At 46.9% G+C, this 26,651-nt stretch overlaps 1 protein-coding gene and 1 long non-coding RNA gene across 4 annotated transcripts in view; one reads left to right on the forward strand and one right to left on the reverse strand.

Moving 5' to 3' along the window:
- The window catches only part of Kiz (kizuna centrosomal protein), a 92,991-nt gene extending 90,933 nt beyond the window's left edge, over positions 1-2,058 (reverse strand). The window contains exon 1 of one of the 2 annotated variants that reach the window (XM_013159927.3): positions 1,865-2,058. In XM_013159927.3, the coding sequence (XP_013015381.1) occupies positions 1,865-1,953 (89 nt within the window). In that variant the 5' untranslated portion in view covers positions 1,954-2,058. The remainder of the gene's footprint in view (positions 1-1,864) is intronic. The other variant, XM_013159926.3, reaches the window with a different exon arrangement.
- Positions 2,059-13,918: 11,860 nt separating this feature from the next.
- Positions 13,919-26,427, forward strand: LOC106029120 (uncharacterized). 2 transcript variants are annotated; one of them, XR_010047466.1, is made up of 3 exons: positions 13,919-14,193; positions 20,425-20,610; positions 25,523-26,427. It is a non-coding gene; the product is annotated as an uncharacterized LOC106029120 (long non-coding RNA). The 2 variants fall into 2 exon arrangements; XR_001202782.3 differs by lacking the exon at positions 13,919-14,193 and adding an exon at positions 14,299-14,770.
- The last annotated feature ends 224 nt before the right edge of the window (positions 26,428-26,651 follow it).

The raw sequence follows: 26,651 nt of genomic DNA on the forward strand, positions 1-26,651 counted from the left end.
GGTCATGGACTAGAACCCACGCTTCCACATTTTTACTGCAGCTTTATCTTTATTTAAAGTTATTTGCCTTTATTTAGTGTGTACTATGCATTAATTAGTTATGGATTCTTAAAATGAAAAATGAATATATGCAGTAGCAGATTTGTACTAACTTAAAAATAAAACAAATTTCCAAATGCAGAAACACGAATAGGCCATAAAATTTAATTCGAATTTCTTATATAATTTCAACAGCCTCACCTTGCTTAATAATTAAAGCAATAAGCATTAAACATTAAGTAGGTAATGATTACACAGTTATTGTACCATAAGGACTATAAACAGCCAGGTGTTCCTAGCACAGTATACAAGAATAACTCACAATTAACCTATTTTAAGAAGAATAACACTTATATCCACAACATTTTAAGATTAGGTCTTTAGCTAAGACACACAATAACTGAAACCCTACCATACCTAAGCCACTCTTCAAACAGAATAGATGATAAGCCCAAAAGCACTGTAAGGGTCTTGAAACACACAGCAAGTCTTGTTCTTTATTTATCAGGAAGGTGCTGACAGTTATCATCACACTTATCACAGTATCATCATCACACTGATCATCACACTTACCACAATATCATTAGGTCCACTGTTCCTGGTGGACTGGAAAATGGTTATTATTTAGGGATAATATGTGACCATAGCATTCTATGCAAGGTATAGCTCCTAGACACTAGCTGGTTGACTTTGGGATTTCTTCCATAAATTCAACAAATATTTACGAGTACCTGCTCCACGACCAGTATTCTATGATGAGCTAAAGACTGAGCTAGGTTTCGTTCCTAGCCTCCTAGAATTCTCAGTCTAGGCAAACAGCAAATCACTTTAACCCCCATAGAGTGCTTTGAGAAACTTAGGGAGTGGGTTTCAGGAGCTCTTCAGGGAATGATTTTTTTTTTTAAGTTGGAGATGCAGAAGTCCCTGGCTGGGGTAGGTGAGTTGGCAGTATGTCAGGAAGAAAACAGAACGTGGAAAAGATAAAATACAATGCAAACAAATAAGGAGGCCTGTTATACATGCTCTAAAATAACTAATACTAAATGCAGCATAAGATAAATGTAATTCCTCTTGAAAATCACTCACTTCCGCCTTTACCTGACACATAATTACTGTGTTTTGTTATCATTTTGGAATTGTCACAGATAGCTCTCCTGTTCAAAAGAATGATTTTGCAACTTTTTATGCTCATTAAATGTTTCCTTTATCAAGAGATCCAAAAATCTATTTCCTTTCTTGTCAACTAATGAGATGTCTAACTCTATAATTAATTTGGCAGCTAAATATGAGTTCCAACAACTTACCTTTCATGTGGTTGTTCACAGTCAATTGCTTTCTAATTCTTTCTCTTTATGCACTTTTAGATCTGTTTTCAGGGTCCCATCTTTTATGCGTTAATCAAAGCCATTAGAACTGTGGGGAAGCTGGAAATTTCATTCCTTTTTTGCAAGTCTAACCAGCCCCAGCTACCCCTAAAAAACTAACCAAACGCCTGCTGCACTGGAGTGGGGTGCGTGTGACACACACACTCTCCCGCTCGAGTTCCCAGATCTCTCAACTGGACGTATAGCGGCTGTCAAGGCCGGACGACAATCCGAAGAGCGAGGAGGGTTGCGAGCAGGGGACTGGAGAAAGTCCCAGGGCTTGATGTTGAGTGACTTGCGTCTCGGCGAATTCGGGGACGCGGCTTTGGTCGCCGCAGGTGAGTCCCAGCCCTTGCGCGCCACCCCCAACCCAGGGACCTGGGAAGCCGCAGTCCAGGCTAGCTCCAGATACCACGCGACGCCCGCCCGTCCGCTCCACCACCCCGCCCCCGGCGTCATACCTGTCGCGCAGCCCTTGTTGGAGGCGGCCCACCCTCTCGTAGTACTCAGGGCTCGGCAGGGGCGCGGACGCGGCGGGAGCCCGGAGCATGGTGACAATCTTTGCTCGCCCCAAGCCTCAGGGTAGTCTGTGGGCCCGCGTTGCCACGGAGACTGCCCCAGCATGCACCTCGGTAAACATGGCGGGCAGCTGCCGACAGGGGCGGAGCAAACTGCTGGGGCGGGGCGGGGTTAGGGTTAGGGTTAGGATGGGGCTGGCCAGTGCCGCAGCCGGGTTGGGCGCCGGGGGGGGGGGGGGGGCGTGGCATAGAAGTTGGGAGAAGGAAGGCAACCCGGAAGAGACGGACGGGGCGGGGTGTTCGGGGCAGTACGGGGTCGCGGTCCGGGTTGGGAACGGGGTCGCGGTCCGGGTTGGGAACGGGGCCGGCCTCTCCCCAGGTTCCAGGCTCTCTCCGCCCCGCAGCTGATAGGTTCCCGTTTCTTTACCCTCAAGGACTTGCGCAAGCCGCGGTAATTTTTCAAACTGCATTCTCGCTTCTTTCGGCCTTCCTGCCTCCTTTCCTCCCAGGATCTGCTGAATGCCAGGCACTATTGATAAACTTGTTTTCCCAGCAGCACTATCAACCCTAGAGTACTGCGCTGCTTACTTGAAAATGCACGCGCCTTCAAGAGAGGCTTAATGCTTCAGTCGGGGCAGGGGCGCCCATTGGGCCTTTGAGGACCTCCCTGGAGTCCTGCCTGGTTCCTGCAGCTCTGCCTATTCCACGTGCAATACAGGCCATCCTTGAGGCCTGGGCCCTCCCAGGATTAGAGTCCTGTCAGATGAATTAACAGCTATGAGAGGTCTCTGCCCTCACCGCGGGGTGAGAAGCTGCCTGAAGAAAGGCCACCTTGTTCCATGCCCTTGCCCAGCACTTCCGTCCCTTCACTTATTCATGTCTTTGGTTTCTTTTCTCAGCGGTTAATTTCACACATGTGCATGGTGTGACTTTAACCAGTAAGCTGAGGAGCTTTAGCAGGAGAAACAGAAGCATCGACAATATAAAATCACCATGGCACTTAGCTTTCCTTTACCTTGCCACGTCCAGAGCAAAGCCTCAAACGGGATCCCACGTGTCATCTGCCTCAGCGCTAAAACTTACAAACCAAGATCACAATCTGTAGGGAAATAGGTTCTCCACTCCAACTTTGGCCAAGGCACCTTCTTAAGAACCCAGAAGCCCAGGTTGGGCTCCTTCCCTAATCCTTCGCCCAGGCTGAGTCCTGCCTCAGCAAGGCCTCTCGCGGCCGGGGGTGTGTGTGCCCTCCCTGCACCCCAAATCCTAGATGTGCCCACACACCTGCCTCAGCCCCCTCTGGGAGGCGGGGTAGACGACTATGATGGTCCCCTGCAGGAGCCCCCCAGCACAAAGCTCTGCAAGGGCTTGGAAAGCAGCAAGCGCCCTGTGCACATGCACATGTCAGGGGCTACCCTGTGTGAGTTCTAGCTGGGTATGCGGGTAGGAGTTCCACAAGCAGAGCTCTGACCCTGAGCCTTTTCGCAGTTGAGGGGTGGCCAGAGAAAGCTCAGCATGGACCTTTAATGCATAAAGCTGGGGCAGGGTCTCCTCCAGCCTAAAGGTAGCACAGATGTGACTTTCACTTGGTTGCCCTATCGAATCATTTTAGCGAATTGCTTCAGTGATAGAGAACAAAAATTTCTTTTATTGATTTTAGTGTAATCAAAATTATACTATGAACCTGACAAAAGAAAATGCACAACATTTTTAAGGTATTTTATTTAGTTACACTTCCCCAGCTTAGCTTTTTAAGGAAAAGAAAAATCCCCAGGTAATTAATACAAATATTTTTTTAAAGATTTTTAGCAAATAGCATAGAATAACCAGGTGAAGCAGTCATTTAGCATCCCAATTTTTTTTTTTTTTTTTTTTTCCTTTTTACTGGTACCGGGGATCGAACTCACAACTGCCTGCTTTCAAGGCAGACACTTATGCCGCTGAGCTAAACCCCCAGCCCCAAAACTTCACTTTTTTTTTTTCTTGTTCGTTTTTATCGGTACTGGGGATCGAACTCACGACCGCCTGCTTGCAAGGCAGGTGCTTATGCCGCTGAGCTAAATCCCCAGCCCACATTCCAATTTTTTATTAGTCCATTTTAGGAAAGATTCAATAGTAAATAGATAATGTAGAGCAATTAAAATTGCATTCAATAGTTGATTCATTAATGACATGACATCTAGATGGAAGATCCTTTCATTAACAACAACACACAGCAAATGAAAGGAATGTATCTGTAATATTTATTCTAAAATTATGCATCCTAAATGTTGACAAACTTAATATATTCAGAATTCTTCACTTTGAATAGTTAATTTGCTAGGGCAATCTCTTAATATTTTTCTTCGGTTCTATATCAGCAGAGCCAATTTCTGTTAATAGCTCTACTTTTAGTCCACATAGACCGGGCTATCAGGTCTGCCTGGATCATCTGGATTTTCATAAGTTTCCAGAATGTCTTTGCTAGAAATAGGGATTTTAGCTTTGCCCTTTTATTTTACAGAGGACAAAGACTCAGGGCAGGGAAGAGAGTTGGCCTAGGTCACCCAGCTAGTAATCTGTATACTATTAATGATTCCAGCTCGGAATAGAAGTTCCTAATAGACCTATGGCAAGGGAAACCACTGTCTCAGCCCAGAAGTCATAGAGGTGTTAAGGGGAACAGGTACAAAATTTAAAATGTAAACACTATGCAATTTATTTTACTTATTTTTACTAAATTTTACTTATTTATGCCAAATTCAACAACTAACATTGGATATTGTATTATTTAGGACAGCCATACAAAGTACCACACTTGGGGGCTTAAACAAAAAGATCTATTGTCATCATTTGGGAAACTAGGTCAAGATCTAGCCGTCTGCAGTGTCAGTTCCCTCTGAGGGAGATGAGGGAGAAGAACATGGTCCATGCTGCTTTTTGCTGCTGGTGGTTTGCAAGCAGCCTGTGGTATTGCTTGGTTGTAGGTACCTCACCCCAGCCTCTGCATTGCCATTCTATAGTGTTCCCCCAGTGTGTGTCTCCAAATGTCCCCTTTTTATAAAGGTACCAATCCTATTGGATCAGGGCCAATCTTCTTCCTGTATTGCTTCATTTTAACTAATCATGTCTATTTACCAATGAGGTTGCATTATGAGACACTGTGAGTTAGGACTTCACAGTGTGTATGTTAGAGAGAACACAATCCAACTCATAATAGAGATGAACATTAGAAAATATCTAGTTTGTAATCGCTGTCTAGCAGTATTAGCCATTGCATCCTAGATTTTGGAAATGGAGACAAAGCGAACCTAGGAGATAGATGGGGAGGCTGTGTTATTATATCTGTTTGTGTAACCCCTTCCACCATCAAGCATCTATACTTTTGTTAGTAATATACAACTACATCAAATTGTGTTTCCACCAAAATTCTTACTGAGGATCTATATGCCTATCCAGATGGTAAGGGAGACTGCAAACCTGGAACAGGAAGATTAACAGTTGATATCTGAAGAGAGAGGTATGAATAATGAAAGCAAAGACATCGTGGAGCACTATCTAGAACAGCTGTATCCAATAAGCTCTTTTGCAATGATGGAAAGGTTCCAATGTGTACTATCCAATATGGAAGCCACCAGCCACATGTGGCTACTGCTGCACAGTCGAATATGGTTCTTCAACTGAGAGACTGAATTTTTAGTTTAACTAACTTTAGTAATTCACATTTAAATTTAAGAGTCCAATGGAGTTAGCAGCTGCTATGCTGAACAATGCAGATCCAAAGTGGAAAGATACAGGAGTGAGAGATATACCAGCCGATGGAGACGCCAGGAAGTAGGCAGGAACTAGATGAGGTACCATCCTTGGTAGGAGATGATGGGGTCAAAGGGAAGTGAATGGTTTATTCTGTGTGTCTACCTAGCAGGGCGTGGTGTCCTGTTGTTGGAAGAAACAGCAGTCTAGAAGGTACTGTGGAGATCTCTTCTGGTTAAGTCTCTTGATTGAGTAGCTGAGACTCACTCAGATCCAGGAGGGTGCTGTGTTCTGGATATACGTGAGTGTCTTGCCCAAGAGTTCAGGAGTTGGAGGCTTAATCTTTCATGGGGACCTGTAAGAGGCAGGGGCTGATGAAGGTAACTGGGCCACTGGGAATACTGTCCTCAGAAGCAACTGGCAGGGTTCTCACATGTAGGAAGCCCTGTAATTGGCTGCCACCTTATATCTGCAGGCCACACCACCTTAATTTCCCTAGGAGTTAAGTTTGGTAATTAAACAGCACCTTGCCTAGCTTGTTTGGCCTGGCCTATTCAGGGATTATGCTTATGAGCCCATGAGTGGGAAATTTGAAAATTTGATAACCTATGACCCTCAGTATTGCCACTGTTGCTAAGTTACCTGCTGATGTCTCCGAACCCAAAACCCTCCTCCCCAATACCCTATATATTTGATACTCATTTCTTGAATAAACGAGACTTGATTGGACTTCGTCTTGTCTCCATTCTTTGCATCTCTTGTTTCCTTTTCATCCCCACTCCCCCTCTAGGGTCTCCATGGACTTACCTGCAGGCCAGGACACTCACAGAGCCACTCGAGCTCCAAGCTTCATGTAGTCCCTTAAATTGAATGTAATTCTTTACAGTCTCATGACCCATGTCCTCAACTGCCCTCCTCTGTGTGAGTGTGGTTTTGTTTATCTGGAAAGCAATGACTAATATAGGAAGACATGAGGTTACCGTGACTATTTTCCTTTAAAACATTTGTATAGTTAACTTAATGGAATAAGTTGCATATAAATTCTAATACATAAAATGAAAACATGATTTCATTTCACTTAATATCATGTAAAGCAGCAACTAGTATATGGGAAAACCTGAGTTCCATGAAAGCTAAATAATAACAAAAAGTGAAGAACAAAAATAGTTCAATGCCTCTTTCTAGAGACAGTACTTAAATGAGATGACTTACTCTGTCTCACAAGTTTTGTTTTGAGACAGTCTCGTTATGTAGTTCAGGTTAGTCTTGAACTCACTGTGTATCCCAGGATGCCTCGAGTTTATGGTGATCCTCCTGCTTCAGCCTTCCAAGTGCTGAGGTAGCAGGTGTGCACTGGACTGTGTCTCACAGCTTTTTTGTGCCTATGATTTCCACTGAACCTGGCAAATTTATGTTTCTAAGGGGATTAAGCACATGAAGACAAAGAGGACTCCTCAGCAGTTCCTGTGCCCTTCAGGCTGCAGGACCTGTGCCCTTTCATCCCTGTAGGACTGGACTGCAGCTCAGTTTGCCAGTCAGGGCAGCTGGCAGCCCCTTGTGCCTGGGTGTGTGAGAGGCAGGCTGTAGGTGCTAAATCATAAGTGCACAATCCTTCAGTGCCAAGGTTCCCTTCTAAAATCATGTGATAGATTTCATCATTGCCTGCCACTTGGATGCACTTCTCATCAGAGTTCAACAAGTACTCCTAACTGCAAGGGATGGAAACAAAGGGCCCCTCTAGGCCTTCTGTTCCCACCCACTCACTGGCAGGTTGAAACCAAAGAATTTTGCATAATAAATGCCATTTAATTTGACAGCTTCTTGGTTTGTTTACGAGGTGACAAGGCAGCTGGTATGAAATGCTCTGCTCTTCATTGTCTATGATTATCCATGGGTCTTTGTGGAGATGTTGGTTTCATTCAGTCCTGGGCACCTCACTGGGGAGAGCCACACAGAGCCTCCTCCCTCCTCCCGCAGGCACTTGCTGTCGCGTCCTTGAGAGGCAGTTGAATATTAGTGTGAAGAACTTTAACTCAGGTGCCTCATCTGTGTGGCACACTATTGCGTCTGCTTACAAGCTGTGTGGCCTTGGGCTGGTGACTTCCCCTTGCTGTGTCACCAGACTTCCCTTATAAAACAGTGCTGGTATGGGTGTCTTGCTCTCCAGGCTGCTGAGAGCAACCAGGGGTGAAGGGTGTGCTGCTCCTGGAATCGCACCTGCTAGAGTTAGGGCTCCATCAACACGAGCTAGTGCTGCTTCTTCTGGAGGCGGGCAGGGTGTCCCTTTGGGAGACAACAAGTAGTGGTGGCCTTTCTGACTGCATGGTCCTGCACCAATCAATGGTCCAGCCTGTTTTTAGCAGCTAATTTCTGGGACCCCACATATATTTCTCCACTATTATTCATTAAAGCAATATATCATGGAAAATATCAGTTGTGAAAAAGATATACTGTGAAAATCATCTCTCTCATTTTTGCCTACAGCCCTCCAGGTTCCTTCCTTCCTTTCTTATGTCTAAACACACATCTATGCCTGCATTGGTATGTGTATTGCTATATCTAGATACTATGGAACTTTAAAAATAAGAATAGCGGGCTGGGGATCCAGCTCAGTAGTTAAGTGCTTGCCTAGTTCATGCAAAGCCCTGGGTTCTGCCCCCAGCAGAAAGGTATGTAAAAAGACTCAGACCAGGTGTGGTGCACATCTGTGATCCCAGGACCTGGGAGTCTGAGGCAGGAGGATCAAGCAAGTTGGTAGCCAGCCTGAGTTACATAGTGAGACCCTGTTTGAAAAATGAAAAAAAAGAAAAAGAAAGAAAGAAGAAAACACAGTCATACTTTTCACACACAGTTCTGCATCTTGTGTTTTTTTCCCCACTGAGCATGTTTTGGTGGTTTTTTTTTTTTTAAATCAGTATATGGTGAACTATAAATGCACATTATTTTTTAGTAGCTACGAGGAGCTTCATTTTATGGATAATACATGAGGCAATTTACTTCATTAACCCTCTCCTGCTGAGTGCATTTTTGTATTATATAGCATATTGTGGCATACATAGGGCAGCATTTAACTCAGTAATTCTTATTTAAACTTATAAAAGTCACATAGAAATATTGGGGGTGGGGTGTCTCCCCTGCAGCACTGTGGGCAGGTCTTTTGCTAGCTGTGTGCCTGCACCCTGTCTGTATCCCACTGATACCTCTGGAGCTTCTGAAACTGTGGTACAGAGTCACATTTATAGGCGCACTCCTCTCTGGACCCTCTCCCTCCAGTTCCCATGAAATTTCTAAACACCCTACCCACTCCATGACTACTCCCATCCTTACCCCGCTATTCAGATGATCTGCACCTGAGTCCCTGCTCCAGTCCTTAGTTGTGCAGGCTACTGCTTGAAGCCACTTATGCACAGGCTCCATGAAGCTCCCCAGAGCCAGAGCTGCCCTGCTGTGTCAAGGACAGGCTGCTGGACTCCGGTGCCATTGTTTCACACACGTAACTCACAGTGAAGCATGTAGTATAGAGTCAGAGCCTCGAGATCTTATTCTCGCTCCACTGTGAACCAGCTCGAGCATTTGTCAGATGACGGAGCTTTAGTTCTCAAGATGAGGTTGTGAGGGTAGGGTTTATTCAGGATATTTCCAGTTATCCCAGGAAGTGGTAGAAAGAGAGGGAATAGGAGGTAGAGAAGGGAAGCAAGCAGCTGTCAGGGGCCTCACTGAGCAGGGTTTCACAGTGGGCAGCTGTCTGGCAACCCTACTGGTCCTGCTGAGGGACCATGTAGAATGGAATAGAGTCATATTGATTGAAAGATCAAAATGGGGTTTAAAAAAATCTATCCATCCTACCAGTCACTGATCCTGGACTGCCCCAGGAGCATTAATCCCTCTGAATATTTGTGTACCTCCAGAATTCATGTGTTGAAAGCTAGTCCCAGTGTACTGATGTCAAGAGGTGGGGCCTTTGACAAGATACAATGCCTAAATTGAGACACAAAGAAGCGAAGTGTGCATGGTAGGCAATGTCATTTCCTATTCTGATTACCACTGGCTGCATGGTAAACAATTTTTTAAAAGTATTTTGTGTGGTTCTGTGGGTTTCCTGAGTGCTGCCGGGTGGGTGTTTCTTGCCTGAGGTTTTTAGCAAGTTCTCCAGAGAAACAGAACACATTATATGTATTTAATATGCATATGCATGTATGCAAATATGCAGTCAGAGCTACAATGGTTGCACCTGTACTGAACATATAGAACTCTTGTTTATTGTCATTATCTCCTAAATAATACAGTAAAATAATTATTCATATAATATTATGGTTTAGATCCAGAATGTCCCCCAATACTCTCAGAGCTCAGAGGCAGAGCTTTTGAGAGGTTTCTCTTGTTGCTGGGACAAAATACCTGACACTCAAAATTCAGGAATGAAAAGTTTATTTAGCTCACAGTTTGTGGAGGCTTCAGTTTGTAATCAGTTGGCTCCAAGGCAGGGTGGCATGGCACAGGGACAACACTTCAAGGCAGCAGAATACAGCAAGAGCAGCAAGAGCAAACGAGAGGGGCACAAGCCTCTTTCCCTCCCTTATATTGTAGGCAGGCTACCATCCCCAGGGCAGGTGTAGCACTCATCCCATCTTTGTGCCGGCCACTTGCACAGGCTCAGGATGTTTACAAAGTGAGGACCTTGGCCCCCTGCTGAGTCCCTTCCTGAAACTTCTAAACTTTTCAAGTTTACACAGTGTATCAACTAATACAATGAAATAATTATTTATATAATGTTATGGTTTAGATCCAAAATGTCCTCCAAGACCTTCAAAGTTCACAGGTGGACTTTTTGAAGATGATTGCAGCATGGGGTGCTATATTATCAGCAGATTCACCCACAAATAAGTCCACAGCTGCTTGGCTGTTAGGAGGTGGGGCCTGGTTAGAGGCTATTCACTAGGGTATGGCCTGCAAGAGTACATCCCCCTTGTTGCCTCTCTTCCCTCTCTGCTTCCTGATTGTCATGATGTGAACAGCTCTCTTCCTCTAGTCCCTTCTGCCATGCTGTTCCTGCCCTGGAACCAGTTAACTATGTAGTGAATCCTCTAAAATTCAAAGTAACACTCTCATTTTACATTGTGGGTGTGTCATATTGTGTCTTGGCATCAAGAAAGTAACTAAGACACATAACTTTTACATTGTATTGTATTGCAGAGGAGGCAATTGTGACATTTGCTGGCAGGCTGCAAACACAGGCTAGTGTTGATGTGATAATCTTCAGATAGAATTTCTTCTTCAGGGATAAAAGGGATACTGTGTTTTACTTAAAGTCAATTAAATGTATGCTATCACAGCAACACCTAGATTGGTGTATGGTTAAATACTGGGTACTATAACTGACACAGAAAACTCACCATTGCTGGGTCTCTGGTGTGGCTACCCTCAGATAGGCAGAGTGGCAGCCTTCTGGATGACTCAGCCCAGACTGAAGGCTGAAGCAGGATATCTGCTGGGATCTTGGCAGGGGCAGTTGCACTGTATCTGCACCTGGTCCCTTTCCAAGTGGCTTGGCATGCTGTCATGTCTGCTGGATTCTGAAGGGTGAGTTCCAAGAGACACTGCTCCAAGAAACAGGACAGGGAGACTGTGAGACCAGTTAACACCTGCTCTGGAGCTGGTACCACATTACTGCCACCATGTTTTGGTGGTCAAAGTAGTCACAGGCCCACTTAAATTTAATGCGTAGAGAAAGAGATGCCTGCACTGGATGGGAGTGTGATGAAGCTACACTGCAGAAGAATGTGTGGACTGGGGGATAGGGATGATGTCACTTTCTGAGCATGTCAATGCATACTGGGGTGCCACCAACTGCCATCACCCACCACCCTAAGGGGCCTCTTTGGCCAGAGTCTGCTGGCCTCTGGTGGGGCAGGTCTGAGATGTAAAAAAGGAACTCATACCCCAGGCAGTGCTCAGAGCTGGCCACTACTTGTCCTAAAGCCCATGTGTGCACTGCCATCCCAAATTCTGCCAGCAAGTCTAGCTGCAGTTGTGTAAGTTCCAGCTGAGTCAAATGGGAACCAGATTGTCTCAGCGTTGTGCACTGCTCCCTGCATCTTGTTTCTTTTCCCTACTGTCCCTTTGTTGTTGCTTCCTGAAATCTCTTCCTGAAAAAAATCTTCTAACACGCAAATCTTTGGCTTGGGATCGACATTTGGTAGAACACAATGCTCACTACTGAGTGATCTGTCTAAGGTCACAGGACTAAAACTTAGGGCTGAAAGGATCCTCAGTGCAGAGTCCTTTCCACAGGCCAAGAAGACAGCTCAGTGGTAGAGAATTTGCTTGGCATGTAGGAGGGTCAGTACCCAGCAAAGGTAGTGCTCTCTACATTTGATATGTCCTGACCAGTTCAGAAAATTATTGTGTGGTAGGAGAAGGGCTGACAAAGGAGAACCAACTGAAAGTTTGCATGCCTGCCACCTAAACAGACAGTTTGAAAAGAGCACTGGAGTAGGAGTTAAGAATCATAGGTTCTTGCTTTGACTGTAAGCTGTGAGTAGTGCCTCAGTTTTTCTGAGCCTCCAGGGATGCTAGCTTCTCACCTCTCAAGCACTGTCATCCAGTGAGAATCCAGCCAGGTGGGGACTGCAAGAGTGGCATGAAGAAAATAAGTGGGTTCCATCTTTGGTGGTTCCAAACTTCGTGTTTAATATTTTTAAAGCTTCTCATGCAGTTTTGATCTTCCTTCTATTTTTCGGTAAGCAGTAACCAAGACTCACTGCATAACTCAGTTATATTGGAAGTCTCTAGTTTAGAAACAAAATATTTGAGCATGATTATTTTTAGCTTGCAGTTGTCAATAGTCCCTTCTACCTAAAAAGAGCTCCTGAGATGGAAAGTCATTGCTGTGTCTCTGATGACAAAGGTCCCTGTCATTGCCAACCAGATGTGGGCTTAAACTGTCTGGATAAAGAGTCAAGACATTTTTTGTCCCTCTATTTGCTTTTGAAAATAAAACCACACCATATTACACCCCCAACTTCTATAGGATTTATAAATTTTTCCTAGCTCTCTGTGTGCGTGTGTATGTGTGTAGAGTTTTGATACCTATCTCTTTGTGTGTAAGGAGCAAGATAGAAAAATGCAGACATCAGACTCAATGGAGAGAAAATATGAATAGTCTAGGACATATTTAATATTATTGATGATATTCTGTGATAAACACAACCAGGGGGTCAGGATTTATGTGCTTATTTGCTTATTAAATTGATCGTACAGTTAGGTAGGAAACTAAATGCAGTTTTGAGTGGTGAAGGATTTTGAATATGACTTGGGCTGATGTTTGTTTTTTATTTTATATTTTTAAAAGTGACTGGATCAGGGGCTGGGGATTTAGCTCAGTGGCATTAGCACCTGCCTTGCAAGCAGGTGGTTGTGAGTTCGATCCCTGGTACCGATAAAAAGTTAAAAAAAAAAAAGGCAAAAAAAGTGACTGGATCTAATATTTGTTCAGAAAACTTTGCTTACCAAGGTAGCCAAATTTGTAGCTCTTCCCTTGAAAAACTGGCCTTCTGGTTCAATTAGCCTGGGCTTAGGCTGGGGTGCTGGCTGGATGTGGGGGTTGCATCTCTTCCAAAGACTAACTCCAAACTAGTTATGTTTACAAAGATGCTGACTGGCGGATTCCTTCTCTTTGTGTTTGGCTCTGCTGGCCTACAGGAGCCGGATGCACCCTTAGGAAACCTCAAACACTTCATGAGAATTTAATTTTAATTGGTTTAATCATTTTAAAAGGAACCATTTTAAAAGGAGGGGGAGCTCTCGAAAGTAACACCAGGTTTTAACAACTTTAGAGGAAACTCATGGATTATTTTAAAAACAAAGACCCCCAAATCAGGCCTTTAATTGAAAATTTTAGTTTTCTTCCCACTTGCTGCACTCTTAAAATAAGAGAGCCTCGTTTGAGTTATGGAAAAAGTTATATTTCGAAATAATTTCAGGAATCTGGCCGAATTTCGCGCTCGAACTCTCAACCCTCCACACTGGGTAATGAAGACTCAGATTCTAGTCAAATTTGCCCTCCTGAAAAATTGCAAATTAAGATGCTGGGCTGCTTTAACCATAATCACTAAGCTCCAAATCCAAACATTGAAGAAAGGGGGGCTTGCGGGATGCGATGGGTTTTTGCGTGCCCTGGACCAAACTGCAGCCCAGCCTGCGCTTTTCAGATGCTTCTGCAGGCAACAAGCCCCGCGGGTCTCTCAGGAATGGTTAGAGAGCCCCACCTCCCAGACCAGAAACCCACCCCACAGTCCCGCAGACGGCTCTCGGCGGTTCAAACACGCAGCGACGCGTTCAGCCCCAGTAACTCGCGTGATGATTAACGAGCGGCTTGATCATTTAATATCGCATGTGATTAAATTATAAGGCGTGAGGGAGGGGCGCTCTGCGCCAGGCCACCGGGGTGGATGCCGCCGACCGTAGGTTCCGGCTGGGCGCCTAGCGGGCTCGCAGTGCGCCGCGCCTGGCGAGGCTGGCACCGTGGTCTGCGCCTTCCGGAGGTCAGTAGGGCTGGGGAGGTGTGGGGGCCGTGACTCGCCGAGGGGACCGGGAGGCGGGGGCGCTGCTTCGCTAGGCTTTGCGCTGGCAGAATGGCGAAACGAGGGGTTCGGACAATAGCTCCAGGCAGGGAAAGAGGTTTGGAGAGTTTCGGGCGAAGACTGGCGCCAGCCCGGGCCCCGCCTCCCGCGCACCTTGACTCCTACTGGGTTTTCCTGGGGACCGGACTGAGGTGGCGCACGGATTGGCCCACTAATGCCCCTCTGGTGCTCTTGCCGAGCTCACTCGTGCCCAGCATCGGGCACATCGGAGGAGGTGATGGGTGTTTAATGCCTCATTAGGACTGTGGTTGTGGGAGGAGGACAAGACGCAGAGTCTCGGGTCTCCAGCTTGACTCCACGGGGACTCTGTATTAGCCGAGGCTCCCCAAGGGGCCACGGCTCTTTTCTCCGTAGATGGTGGAGCAGAGCCGGTCTTGCTACCCCTTTCCTGGGAGAAGCAGCGCGGGGTCACGGCACAGAATGGGCTCTGTCTCCACGCGGCCCCCGTCGCCCCTGGGGTGCAGGTCGCCCCAGAGAGGTAAGTGGTGGCTTCTGCCGGTGCCGAACTCCATTTCTGCGCGCAGAGGCGGCCTCCGAGGGGCTCCTGGGAGCCACTGGCGGGACATAGGGTGGGGTCGCCTTTTTATTTTGAGATGGCATTGTAGGTGGGTAGATCACGGCCGTCCCCGATGACCCTAGGTTTGTTCTGACTCAGAGCTGGAGGACGAAAGTTGAGGCATCACGACCAGGCCGTGCCCAAGTGGGATTTTCAGCCGGGAAATGGCATGGGGAGCGGACGCCAAGGGCTGAAACTACACCCCGCGCTCACCTGCGGCTGAGGGTAGACCGGAAGGGGCCAACCCCACTGATTGACCGCTGACTGGGCCGAACCGCCTTGCAGAAAGGGACGGAGACTTCCTCAGGCCAGCTCCTTGGGAATGCAAAAATTACCATTTCTTCCTGTTTCTTGGACGACTTGGAAGTACTGTACCCGCAAGGAAGAGGGACAGGGCATGAGCAGCCAAATGTGCTTGTAGATGGAGTTAACTGTGGGGGATCCGTATGCCTCGTTGTTTGGTCATGTGTATGTAAGTTTCGATGAATATGCGCTCACAAACATAGACACACACTATAAACGCTCAAAATTCTCAGAGAATGAAAATGAGCCTGCCTAGGTAGAGCAGAAACAAGCCACCTCTCAGGCGGAAGCCTCAAGAGGCCCTGGCCGGGTGTAGTTTAGCCCTGGGAGGCATAGGCTCTAAGGAGGCCACTCTCCTCAAGGTGAGTTGATCCCCCAGTAACTGCAGAGGATTTAGGGGGCGATGCTGCCTCTGCTGCCAAAGTAGAGCAGAGGCAGGCCTGGGTCCTACCTGTGCTCCCCGAGGGCCCGTGCCCAGATCGCTGCGTCCCAGTGCTGCCCGTTATTAAAGTCCTGGATTACGTTTGCTCCCGGCCTGTGCTTCTCTAAGACACAAGCTGGCCCACAACGGGGACAAGCCCACAAGGGACAACTTCAAGGTGTAGGGCCAACCTTGTGGCAGCCAAAGATCACAGAGAGAGAGAGAGAGAGAGAGAGAGAGAGAGAGAGAGAGAGAGAGAAAGAGAGAGAGAGAGAGACAGAGAGAGAGACAGAGAGAGAGAGACAGGGACAGAGAGAGAGAGAGAGAGAAACAGAGAGAGAGAGAGACAGAGACAGACAGATGCACGTGATAGCATAAACAACATGTACCTCGTGGACTCAAAACCTTGTCCACCCCCACCCCCCCGAATTAAAGGAAACCGGAAATCTGAGTAAAAAAGTCCCAGACACAAATGTGTCCTTGGAAAGAAAGACTCCACGCTGTCAGTATTAACATGGTAGGGGGCACAAGACAGGTACCAACTGGGTATCATTTCCCAGAATATGGTCAATCTGCCGCCTGGCAATTAAGGGTGCCAGGATACGAACAATTCCCAAAACAGCGAAGGGAGAAACACTTAGTTTTATTCTTCTTATCCACGAGATCCCTCAAGTCTGATGATTTCGGAAGCCACCTGTAAAATTGACGTAGAAATCGGCGGCGCATCGGTGTCATTGTTCGGGAATGCGCGGGGCCGCGGGCGGCGCGGCCTCTTTCTGCTTCCAGAGCGCAAACCCGCCGTCTGCGCGCATTGATTTCACCCCTGTGTCTCCGCCCTGCTGCCGAGCATCATTTAGGCCAAGATCCGGATAATGGGAAACACCATCAGCAGACAATTACCCTTTCAGAGGATTCACATCTCCTCACAGACACTGTTATTTGAGAAATAGGATCATTTGATTTCATATTGCACTAAATAACACCCAGCCGGTTCAAATTGCCAGCTTCTTAAAAACCGCCCATTGGAATAAATTGCAGCGGCCTCTCTTGCTTTTCAGGGCAATATGACTGGCACTGGGCAGAACTTGTAAAAATAACTACAAAGCCAGCCCCGAACAGTTAGTATTGGTGGGAACAGCGCTGCCACCCCGCAAGCAAAGATATCCAGCCACGTTGTTCCTTGCCACCGCCCCCTCCGCCTGCCAACTTTGAGACAATTCAACTATTTGGCTTTGGAATTAAAATGCACGGTCCCAGCCACCCAGAGGATGCGTTTTGAGCCACCCAGCGCGCTAGTGTTGAGCGGCGCGAGACGGGTCCTGCGCCAGACAACAGATTTCTTGGCTGCCTTCAGAGTTTACAAGTCTGGAGATCCTAGCGGAGCTGGGACTCTGCGGCGCGAGCACGTGCCCTCCAGGGTCCGGGGTCCGAGGTCCCAGCGCAGAGCGTAGCCTTCCGGGTGTGCCCTACAGGCGTTTCTGCCTACACCACCAGCGCCAAGCTGTGCGCCTAGGCGGGGTTCTGCTCACAAGCAAGAGGAGGGAGCCCCGGGTCCGGAGGGAGCGAGAAGAGGACGTGAGGCGGGCAGCTAGGGGCGTTTCAGAAAGATTTAAGTCTTTTGAAGTCGGCCACTCGCTGTGGCTTAATTGATACTGTTGGACTGACAGCTGTCCAGCTAGATGGGGGCAATCCACGCCGCCCCCCTCCACTTAAATATATAATAACTAAGAGTTGACTCCTTGGTCTTTGTTCTTTTGTGCCAGGGGATAGGGTTAACCACAGCCGCGCCGGTTTGGGGAATTTGTTGTGCAAGTCGTAGTGTTCAGCGAGTTAGCATTCCCCTCTCCGAGGCATACTGAAGGTCGCCGGATCCTGGGGGTTCCCCGGCGCGCCCTACTCGAGTGTGACATGCAAGACATGTTAGTGTCTAGGGACTCAGGTGGCGAGGCCTACGGTGGGAGCCTTTTCCCTTCCTTGGCACTGGGAGGAGCCAGGGAGTAGGGTACGCTCCCGAGGGAAGGTACTAGGCGCGCCCGGAGTGGGAAACTTAAAATGGCTTTCTTTTGGCTGAGGGCAGAGTTTAGCTTCGGGTGAAGGAGTCGGTAGTAGGGAAGACGGCGGTGCCTCTCAAGACAGGCTAATGGACGTGGAAGACTTCAGCTCGCCTTTGCTTTCCACCCGGGCTGCCTTGCTGTCCCTCGGTCGCGCCCCTCCTTAACGCTTCGCCGGGTCACGCTTCTTGCCCACAAATAAATTCCTGCCGCCAGGCCCAAGTGTACCCAGGCCCAATCCGGGCCAAAGGTCTTGGGCACTGCCCCCTAGGTTTGGGGAGGAACCGCGACGCCCACCTTCCCATGCCGCCAAACCCAGCCTGGCCTGTTCGGATTCAGAGCAAGTCTGGGGCTCCCCTGCGCCAGCCGGGGACAGTTTGGCTCCGGGATGTCCCTGTGCTGTGGCACCCTGGCCTGGTGCCATACTGTGCCCACCCCGCGCGCCCCAGCCCTACCACGGCGGGGAGGGCGCGGCAGGGAGCAGTTCTTGCCGAGGGCCAAGTTCAAGCACAGCGGCTTTTCCAACAGGCAGGAAAACTGGGACCTTTGGGACAACCGGTCTTGCGGGGATACAAAGTTCACCACTGCCTGTGGGAACGGAGGCGCAGAGCTCCTCCAAGGAACGGCCGCGCGGCGGGCACCGGGACACCGACGCGGGGCCGGAGCCCTGGGGGCAAACGGAGGCGTGCGGACTGCACCCCTGAGGACGCAGAAGGAGACTGAGATCGGCATGGAATGGGAGCTTCCTTCCTCGCGCGCCACCGTCGCTGTCAGGGACAGGGCCCGGGCAGCGCAGTAAACGGAGGTCGACCTCCATCCTGGGTGTCAGACCTGGCGCGGCGCCGTCCAGGCCTGGGAGCTCTCCGGACACGGTCTCTGGGCCCGCAGTTAACCCAGTTGCTCGGATTGCTGTCCTCACCTCGGTGCCGGTGCCGGCCCCACGCCCCCTCCCTCGCCCGCGCTCCCTCCGCGCGCCGCCGTTACCCGCGCGTTTTGTTCCCGTGTAGGATTCCCAGCCGAGGGGCTGTCACCGCGCGCTCTCCTTCGACGGACCCTAATCAAGTAATTTCCCCATCCCAGCCCCATCAAATTGCTCTTTAGCTGTTGAACTGCGGAGTTTTGCTCGCTTTTCACATGCTAATCACGCCCATTCAGCGGCTCTCGGAGGGGCTGTTTGTCGCGGGATAAATCTCCTTGTTTGCTCGCTGCATGATTAATTGATATTGTTGTCTGGCTTTTGTGGAGACCGAGAGGAACTGAATTGTGGCACGTCCTGACTGCGCCGGGGGCCGCAGGCGACATCCTCGGGCTGCGGAGGTCCCGGCAAGGTCGGGCCGGGACTGATGACATTATGCGCCCGATTGGGTTTTCCTTATTAGAAAGATGATGAAAAACGCGGAGACCCCAGCCTTACAGCCCGCCACCCGGGCGCAGAAGCCGCCCTGCGCCTAAGCCACAGGAGCAGACAAAGCACGGGCGTTTGCTCAGTTCAGGAAAAGAGTAGGTGTCACCGCTCTACCAGGGGACATTTAGAGCAGACTTCGCCCCACCCGGGATTTCAGCAGAGTTGAAGAGAGTGCATAGGAGTTTGGGTTTCCAAGTAAAAGACAACAATGACGGTGTTTTTTGGAGGGAGATTTGTAAAGACTGGTTAAAACTCTTAAAAGATAAGGAATGGCAAGCCAGGATTCAGATAGGGACCTTGCAGGCAGAGGTGGAGGAAAAGACGCACCAAGGCGTGCACCCGGGGTCCGAGTTTTGTTTTTTCCGTTTGCAGAAGCGCACCGCGCCGGCTCTAAGCTCCAGCAATCACGGAGACTCCAAATCCGCCTTCGAGCCGGTTTTGTCTCCAACCGTCCCTCTCCGCGCTGACCGCCCCCAGGTGTACTGCCAAAACAACAAATTCCTCTGCCCTCTGCACCCTTCCTATCCTTTCCCCTGCGACACGGGGTTTTATCCTCGGCGGACATCCCTGAAGACTTGGCGATTTAATTAAATAATTCCAGTTACGTGGTGCTTCTACTGCCTGCTTACTGCAAATATTTCCTCTTTCGAGTTAAAAAAAAAAAAAAAGCAAAGAGAAGAAAAGAAACTGTGGCCTTCGCTTTCACTATGCGCGAAGTAATTGATAGGCTCCATCGGAGGTCAGAATTTGCATAAGAATTAAGAGCAGTAAATTAATTTAATATTCCGTGCACATCTCCAATTATTCCTAGAGACCTTTGTCTCCGCGGCCGCCAGAGAGGGGATTCAGCTGCTCTTCAGCCAAACAACATCTGTGCGGTTAATAATTTGATAAACAGCTCATACAAACAGTTTCTGAATTATCTGGCGGCCCAATGGCTATTCAGTTTGGAAACGTTTTGGCAGGGTCTCCTGGAGCCCTCTGAGGACCTCAGACGTCCGCCCTGACAAATGTCTTCTTATCTTTTAAACATCAACAGACGACAATGTGTAAAATAAGTCATTATCATTAAGTAATAACCCTAACTTTTTTTTTTTTTTTAAATCGAAGCCGCCCGGGTCACCGGGGTGCAGGCAGGTCCTCTGTTAAGGCCCCCAGGCGACTGAACGGGCTGCAGACTGAGCGGCAGCCTGCAGCATGGAAGAGCCGGGGAGGGGCTGCCTGGGCCAGGGAGCTGTTACTCTTGCTCCTTTGGAATTGAGTGACTTGCGCCTGTGCTTGGAGAATCTGTAGGGAAGGAAGGGCTCAGGGGCGACTGCAGAAGGAAGGGTTCAGGCAGGTGGGCTGACTGTCCACACCCTGCTTCCATGCTGTTTATTCTTCTCATCCCATGCAGATATTCCTTATTCCTAAAATAAATCCATATGATGACTGGAATGATCAGAAGAGGAGCGCGCCGTTTGGACTGGATTTTGTTCTCTGACTTACCCTGTCTGCCTCTTTGGTCACACTCTTTCCTTCGCACCTTCACTCCCAACGGAAACACCCTCACCTTGAAAGCAGCTCCCTTTTCCCAGAACAGGTGTGTATGTCGGGAGGGCGTGTCCTCCACACAGCCAGGCCAAACACTGAAGTGGCCCAAGGAGGGAAGGAGGCACTTGGAGACCTAGGCCATCCTGTGTCAGAACAGGTCCGAATTTAAACACTTACCCCTTGCCATTCCCATTATTAACACTAAAGAGTCAACAGTGGGGACAGTGCCCTTTTATCTTTCTGCCACCAGTAGCAGAGCCTGTTCCCCACACAAAGTCTGGAAAGGAACCGTTTGATCTTGAATGAGGTTCAGACTGTTCTAATTCTTGCAACCTGTGCATTGTAGCTGTTTATTGCAAACCTGTGTTTACCCTGGAATTGTTCTGCAGCGACGTCAGGATGTTCTGCCAGGGTCTTTATCTCTCTGTCTATACATTCATGCTCCTTTGAAGTATACACCTCTTGCACTCAATATTCTACCTTCTATGTCCTATGCTACTGACAATCTAAGCACTTGAAGCCACTGAGAACTACCCAGAAGTTCTGAGTAGTGTCTAAGCAATAATATGATAGAGCTTTGTCCTTGTACTCTAATGAGTCCCAGGAAGCATTGAGCTTTAAAGACAGGCAGACCCCTCATGTATAGGTCTAAATATACAACTTTATAGTGAATACAATGCTTGCCTGGGCTCTATGGAAGAATTACTTTTCCAGAAAACAAGTCATTGTGTCACAGAAGAGGACAATAGAATTTCTACCAGGCACATTTATTTCTATGTTTAACATTTTCTTCTTGCATTTCATTAGATTCTCCCCGTAGAACTATAGACACCACTGGGCCTTGCAGGCTTTTATATGCATACAAATCATCTCTGTTATTTATAATTGGGGGGGTCTCTGTCTGCATTCTTTTATTAATTTCTGTCTTTGATTCAGACTTCTCTGGTCAGCAGAGTGATTTGAAAACATTTCTTTGCTTAAATGGAGCATTATCAATTCTTTTGGGAGCCATTCTAATTTTAAACACCAACATACTCAGTTTCTTAATCTGCAACTCTGGTGCTTACTCATTTTTATGCACACAACCCACCTCCGTTGGCGGTACTTCATTTATGCTCTATATTTATCTTCTTTACATTTGTTTGACTATTTTTCAAAGCAGTATATGGGTAGAAAATGGCCATTAAACAAGAAGACAGGAAACTCAGATTATATTTTTGACTATGTAAATAAAATCACAGAACAGGGAAATTTTGAGGTTTTTTTTTTTTTTTTTTTAACTAATGAGCCCTCTCCAGAAAAGCCGTCTGGATACCATTAAAGTTGATGAGTTTGGAAGGATTATTCTGATAAATGCTTGGCTTTTTGGTGATTAGAAACATATATCCAATACAGTCTGTTGAGACTGAGGTCTGCATTAGACCTCAGTAGAACTCTGTAGCGTATAATCAGAAATTTTTGGAGGGGTAGAATCCATAGGATCACTTTTCTTTGTAGAATTGAAACTAAAGGAAATTGCTGTGCTTGTTCATGTGGACTTAAAAAGTGGAATTATAGATGTGTTTGATAAAGTAAGCATTGTGAACTGGTAATTTCCAACCTGTCACAGATAGCTACCTTCTACCTGAGAGACACACTGAGGGTGGCAAGGGGTGGGTGATGATGTAACAACTCGGTGTAATCTCTGTAAGGATGAGGTGTTTTTATTTTTGTTTTTTCTCCTTTTGGTGCTGAAGGTCAGACCAGAGCCTTGTGCTTAAGCATAAGTATTCTATCACTGAGTTCTTTTATTTCTAATTTGAGAGCTGTGAATAGTGCAAAGCCATTAAACAAATTGTCCTAATAAACACAGTCTTCCAACTCATTTACTCCCATTGCCCTTTAAAATTACAACATATACATAATATGTCCAGGTTAAACGCAAATCTATGAAATTTATTAATTTATTAAATTCATATTAAAGTTACAAATAGGATTATTTGGATGTACCTATTTGCTCTCATTTTCTGCTGTTTTAATCTTTAAATGAACTAGCTTTTCAGCACCTCCATGCATGTTGGCGTGTGGGTTAGCAGAGGCTGTGGAGACAAGTACATGTTCCCCAGAGATGACTGTAAAATGACTCTGACCTCCTCGGATGTCAGTTATCCTCTGCTCTTCCCTGTCTTTCTCCCCGTGCCCACTGGGAGACAAGAGGCAGGTTTGGCTTCATGTAACTTCAGGGGCACATCTCTGTCAGGATAGGTGTGTAAGGTTTTTAAGATCCTGTTCTAAGGCAGTACAGCTCCGTGGCAAAATGGTGCTGTTTATATATCCCTACCAAAGACAACACAGGCTAGCAGGAGGCTGGCTGGCTGTGCTTAATGGAAGGGTCTTGGATAATGGGGGTGTGGGCCTTTTCTGCTATTTGCTCTGGCCAGATGATGTAATCCAGTAGACCATACCTGAGAGCAGCTCCTAGGAATGATCCTGTCTTGCTGCCTCTGTAATGAGTGGAAATGGACCCTACAAAACACCAGACTCTTCAGTGTGACATTTGAGACTTGCTATAGTTACTTTCAATCAGTGTAGGGAGAGAAAGACAAAATAGTAGACAGAAAAACTTATAGTTCTTTTTGTCCATTAACTAGGCTCAGGCACTTGGACAATTAACTAATCTCCCTGTGTCACAGACTTCAGTTGCATCTTCTCACCAATTCATTTTCTTCTTGTGGGGCACTTGGCTGTTCAGTTGAACTACATTTCCCAAACCCCTTTGCAGCCACATGTGGTGCATGTGATTAGCTCTCACCAATGGCACACAGGTAGAAGTGATGCGCTGGCCTGGGAATGATGTAAAGGGAGTCATGTATTGAGTACAGTAAAATGCATTAGCCTGTCTTTCCAAGGGGACTTCTTTAAGCAGAGTCTGTCCTCTCACTCTGGACATTATATGGGGAAAATAAATTTCTATTTTGATGGAAAAACTGCATCTTTTGGTTCCCTTTCCCACAGTACCCACTTAAAGTATTCCTTGCATTATTGTTCCTAACTATAAAATGATGGTATCTAGGTTTGTCCAAAAGCAATCAGTTTTTTGGAAGGTGATCTCAAGAGACACAATAAGTATTGAGGGGCAGAGAAGGGCAGGGCCTATTCAGTGCATTATATAGCAAATAAACAGAAGTCAGTTGATTCAATTGGAGAAACCTGAGCAGCAAAATAGAAAATTTGCCTTCCAGCGAGTCTACTGCCATCAGTTCCTAGTGGAGGATATTCTTTGCAAACACTGTTTCCCTAACACTTCTGGCCTGTTGTTCAGGCAGTGAGAGTCAAGGGGCAAAGAGAAGACCCCTGGTCTTGAGCTGCCTGGGCTGGTGGGCAGGTGTTGAGCTGGTACACACTGATGCACAAGAACAGGGAGCCATGCACACGCATTGACTACACCTACTGCAGAGGGCATCAATGGTGGTGTTGGAGATCTCCTTCCTGCCTTAAAGCTATTACGGCCAGTTTTTCAATTTACATTCTTCCAGTTGCAATTCTGAAGCATCTGCCTTCATAGGCATTGGTTTACTCAATTTAGGGTTCCACCAATATTGAATGCATTTATTTTTCCTTTATTTATGCCCTCTTCCAGCAAGAAAACTAGGTTATCACTCTTACACTTCTTGTTACCTCTTCTCACCCACATTGTTCTCTCAGTGTCACTTACCTATTGTTGATTACAGCCACCCCACATCTTAGTGGTTTAACACAACACAGTTTGCTTTTCCCTGATTTTGTGGGTCAGAATTCGGGCAGGACATTCTGGGCACTTCTCCATAGAGGGATTAGCTTGGGTTTTTTTTTCATGTGGAACTTCCAGGATGGACTCTCACATTCTAGGGCCTGTATTCAGTGGCATCTAATCATTGCTGGCTTTGCATAGACTTCTCTACAGCATGGTGACTGGGTCACAGGAGGAAGGCAGTAGAAGCTCCCCATCCTTCTAAGGCTAGTGTAGCCAAGAGTCCCAGAGTGCCTCTGCAATCTCATTCTGTTGGTCTAAGTAGGTCACTAGGTTGGACTAAATTAGAGAAGGAGTCATCTAGCACCCTTCTCTTGGTGGAAGAAGTGTAACAGGCTGGGAGCCATGGGTGTGGCCAGGTTTGGATACCATCTGTTGTTCCTACTCATCCCTTTTCCCACTTATTCAAATCCCAAGTCATATATCTGTTCCACTTCATATAGAAAGCCCTTCCCATTATGCTGGAGAGGATTTTTATTGCCCTCCAAATTCCTAGGGTACCTCTTGTTATCCATCTTACTTTGTCCTTAATCATTCACTCTCTGGGGACATTATTGCTGTTTATTGTTGGCTTTTCGGAGCACAGGAAACCCAGGTCTGAGCTCCAAGACCATCGTGCACAGTTTAGAGCACATGGTAAACTCTCAGTGCATATCTATGCAGACAACCGGCACAGAAATCAGGACCAGGGGAGAGAGTGGCTGGCATCCATAGACCCTGGCATCAAGATCCAGATCGGTACAGCTCATTTCTTTTTTTTTTTTTTTTTTTTTAATTTTTAAATTTTTTTGTCTTTTCCTTTTTATCGGTACTGGGGATCGAATTCATGACCACACACTTGCAAGGCAGGTGCTTATGCCGCTGAGCTAAATCCCCAGCCCTTGTACAGCTCATTTCTAGTAGGTTTATCTAAAGTTTCAGTTGCGTATTCTGAAAAATCAGAATTCTCCAGGCCTGAGTGCAGCTTAGGTGACATATGTATCTGTGTGCAGCAGTGTTGGTGTTCATAAGTGGTGTGAGTCACCTGGAAGGTTCCTACAAGTTGTCCCCTTTTAAACATCCCCTTCCTCCTACTGTGGTACACATTTCTCTGCTGAAAGCACGGGCCCTTTTTTGAAACACAAGCCCAAGACAGATTGGGAAGGACTGGAATCTGTGGCCTATGAGAGCTGTGTTTCTGTTTTCTTCACAGAAGACACGGGCACAGTGAGACAGTGCTGGAAGACCTGAGGCCTCTGCCCGCAGAGCAACCAGGCCAGCAGCCCTGGGATGTACTGAATGACTGCCATTCTCATGGACACTGGAGAGCCACGGGAACATGAACCAGGGGGAGATTCCAGAACCTTTGACTAGGTTTGTGGTCAGTCAATACATGTGCATCAACCCATTCCGGTTTGAGGTTTCTAGACTGAGGTTTCCAATGGCAGAGTAGACCCTGGAGCAAATGACTATTGTGACTCCAGGAAGTATGTCACTATGTACATAGTTTTTCAGTAAAACCACTGAAGATAGCTGGGCAGATGTTTGGTATGAGGTGCCAAAGACTGACCAGAGTTTCTCAATGTTTCCTACTGACCACTTGGGAAATTCTGTAGCCCCTAAATACATTATTCCTGCAATCCCACTCCATTGTAAAAAATTAAATGGTTTGAATTACCCCTTTGGATCAAAATTTTCTTTATTCTGTGAACTTTATGCACCTCTTTCCAGAGAGTAAATGTGTCAGAGGTGATGGTTTTGACTCCTCACTATTATAACTGGCAACTTTTTGTGCTTTGATGACTCCCACACAGAAAATGTACTTTTATGTGTTCTTGGAAATCTGTAATGGATGTTTTGCTCTATAGAGGTGGGATACAATGTGGGTGGAGCCTCACGTCACACTGGGGGTTTACTTGCATTGTGTGGCTGTCATTGGCCAGGTGGTATTGAGCACATTGGATGCTCTGAGGTATATGAAAAGATTTCCTCCTCTGTAAAACAGGAATAACAATACCTAAATCATAGGGTTGCTGTAAGTAATAAATGCATGTTTGCCAACTTTCTAGACAGTTCTTTTAGTACAACATTGTATTTAATAAATGTTTTATAAAACAAGGCTTTGTTATTGTTAATTATCATCTGATCATTTTGCCACATCTCTGTGTTTGCAGATTGTGTGTATGCGTGTTTCATTAGCCCTTAGAAAATACAAGTAGGCACCTGAGACTCTTTAAGGGATGAAATTCAGAAGCATAATTTAGAAGCATTTTAAGAGAGGAGAATCTTTTGTTGCCTTTTTGGGGAGATTCATAAAAAAGATGGGATTTTAAAGCCATAAC

Source organism: Cavia porcellus, unplaced genomic scaffold (genome assembly GCF_034190915.1).
Source record: "Cavia porcellus strain 051 isolate PalLab524CR breed Dunkin Hartley unplaced genomic scaffold, mCavPor4.1 scaffold_5, whole genome shotgun sequence".
Taxonomy (NCBI): Eukaryota; Metazoa; Chordata; class Mammalia; order Rodentia; family Caviidae; genus Cavia; species Cavia porcellus.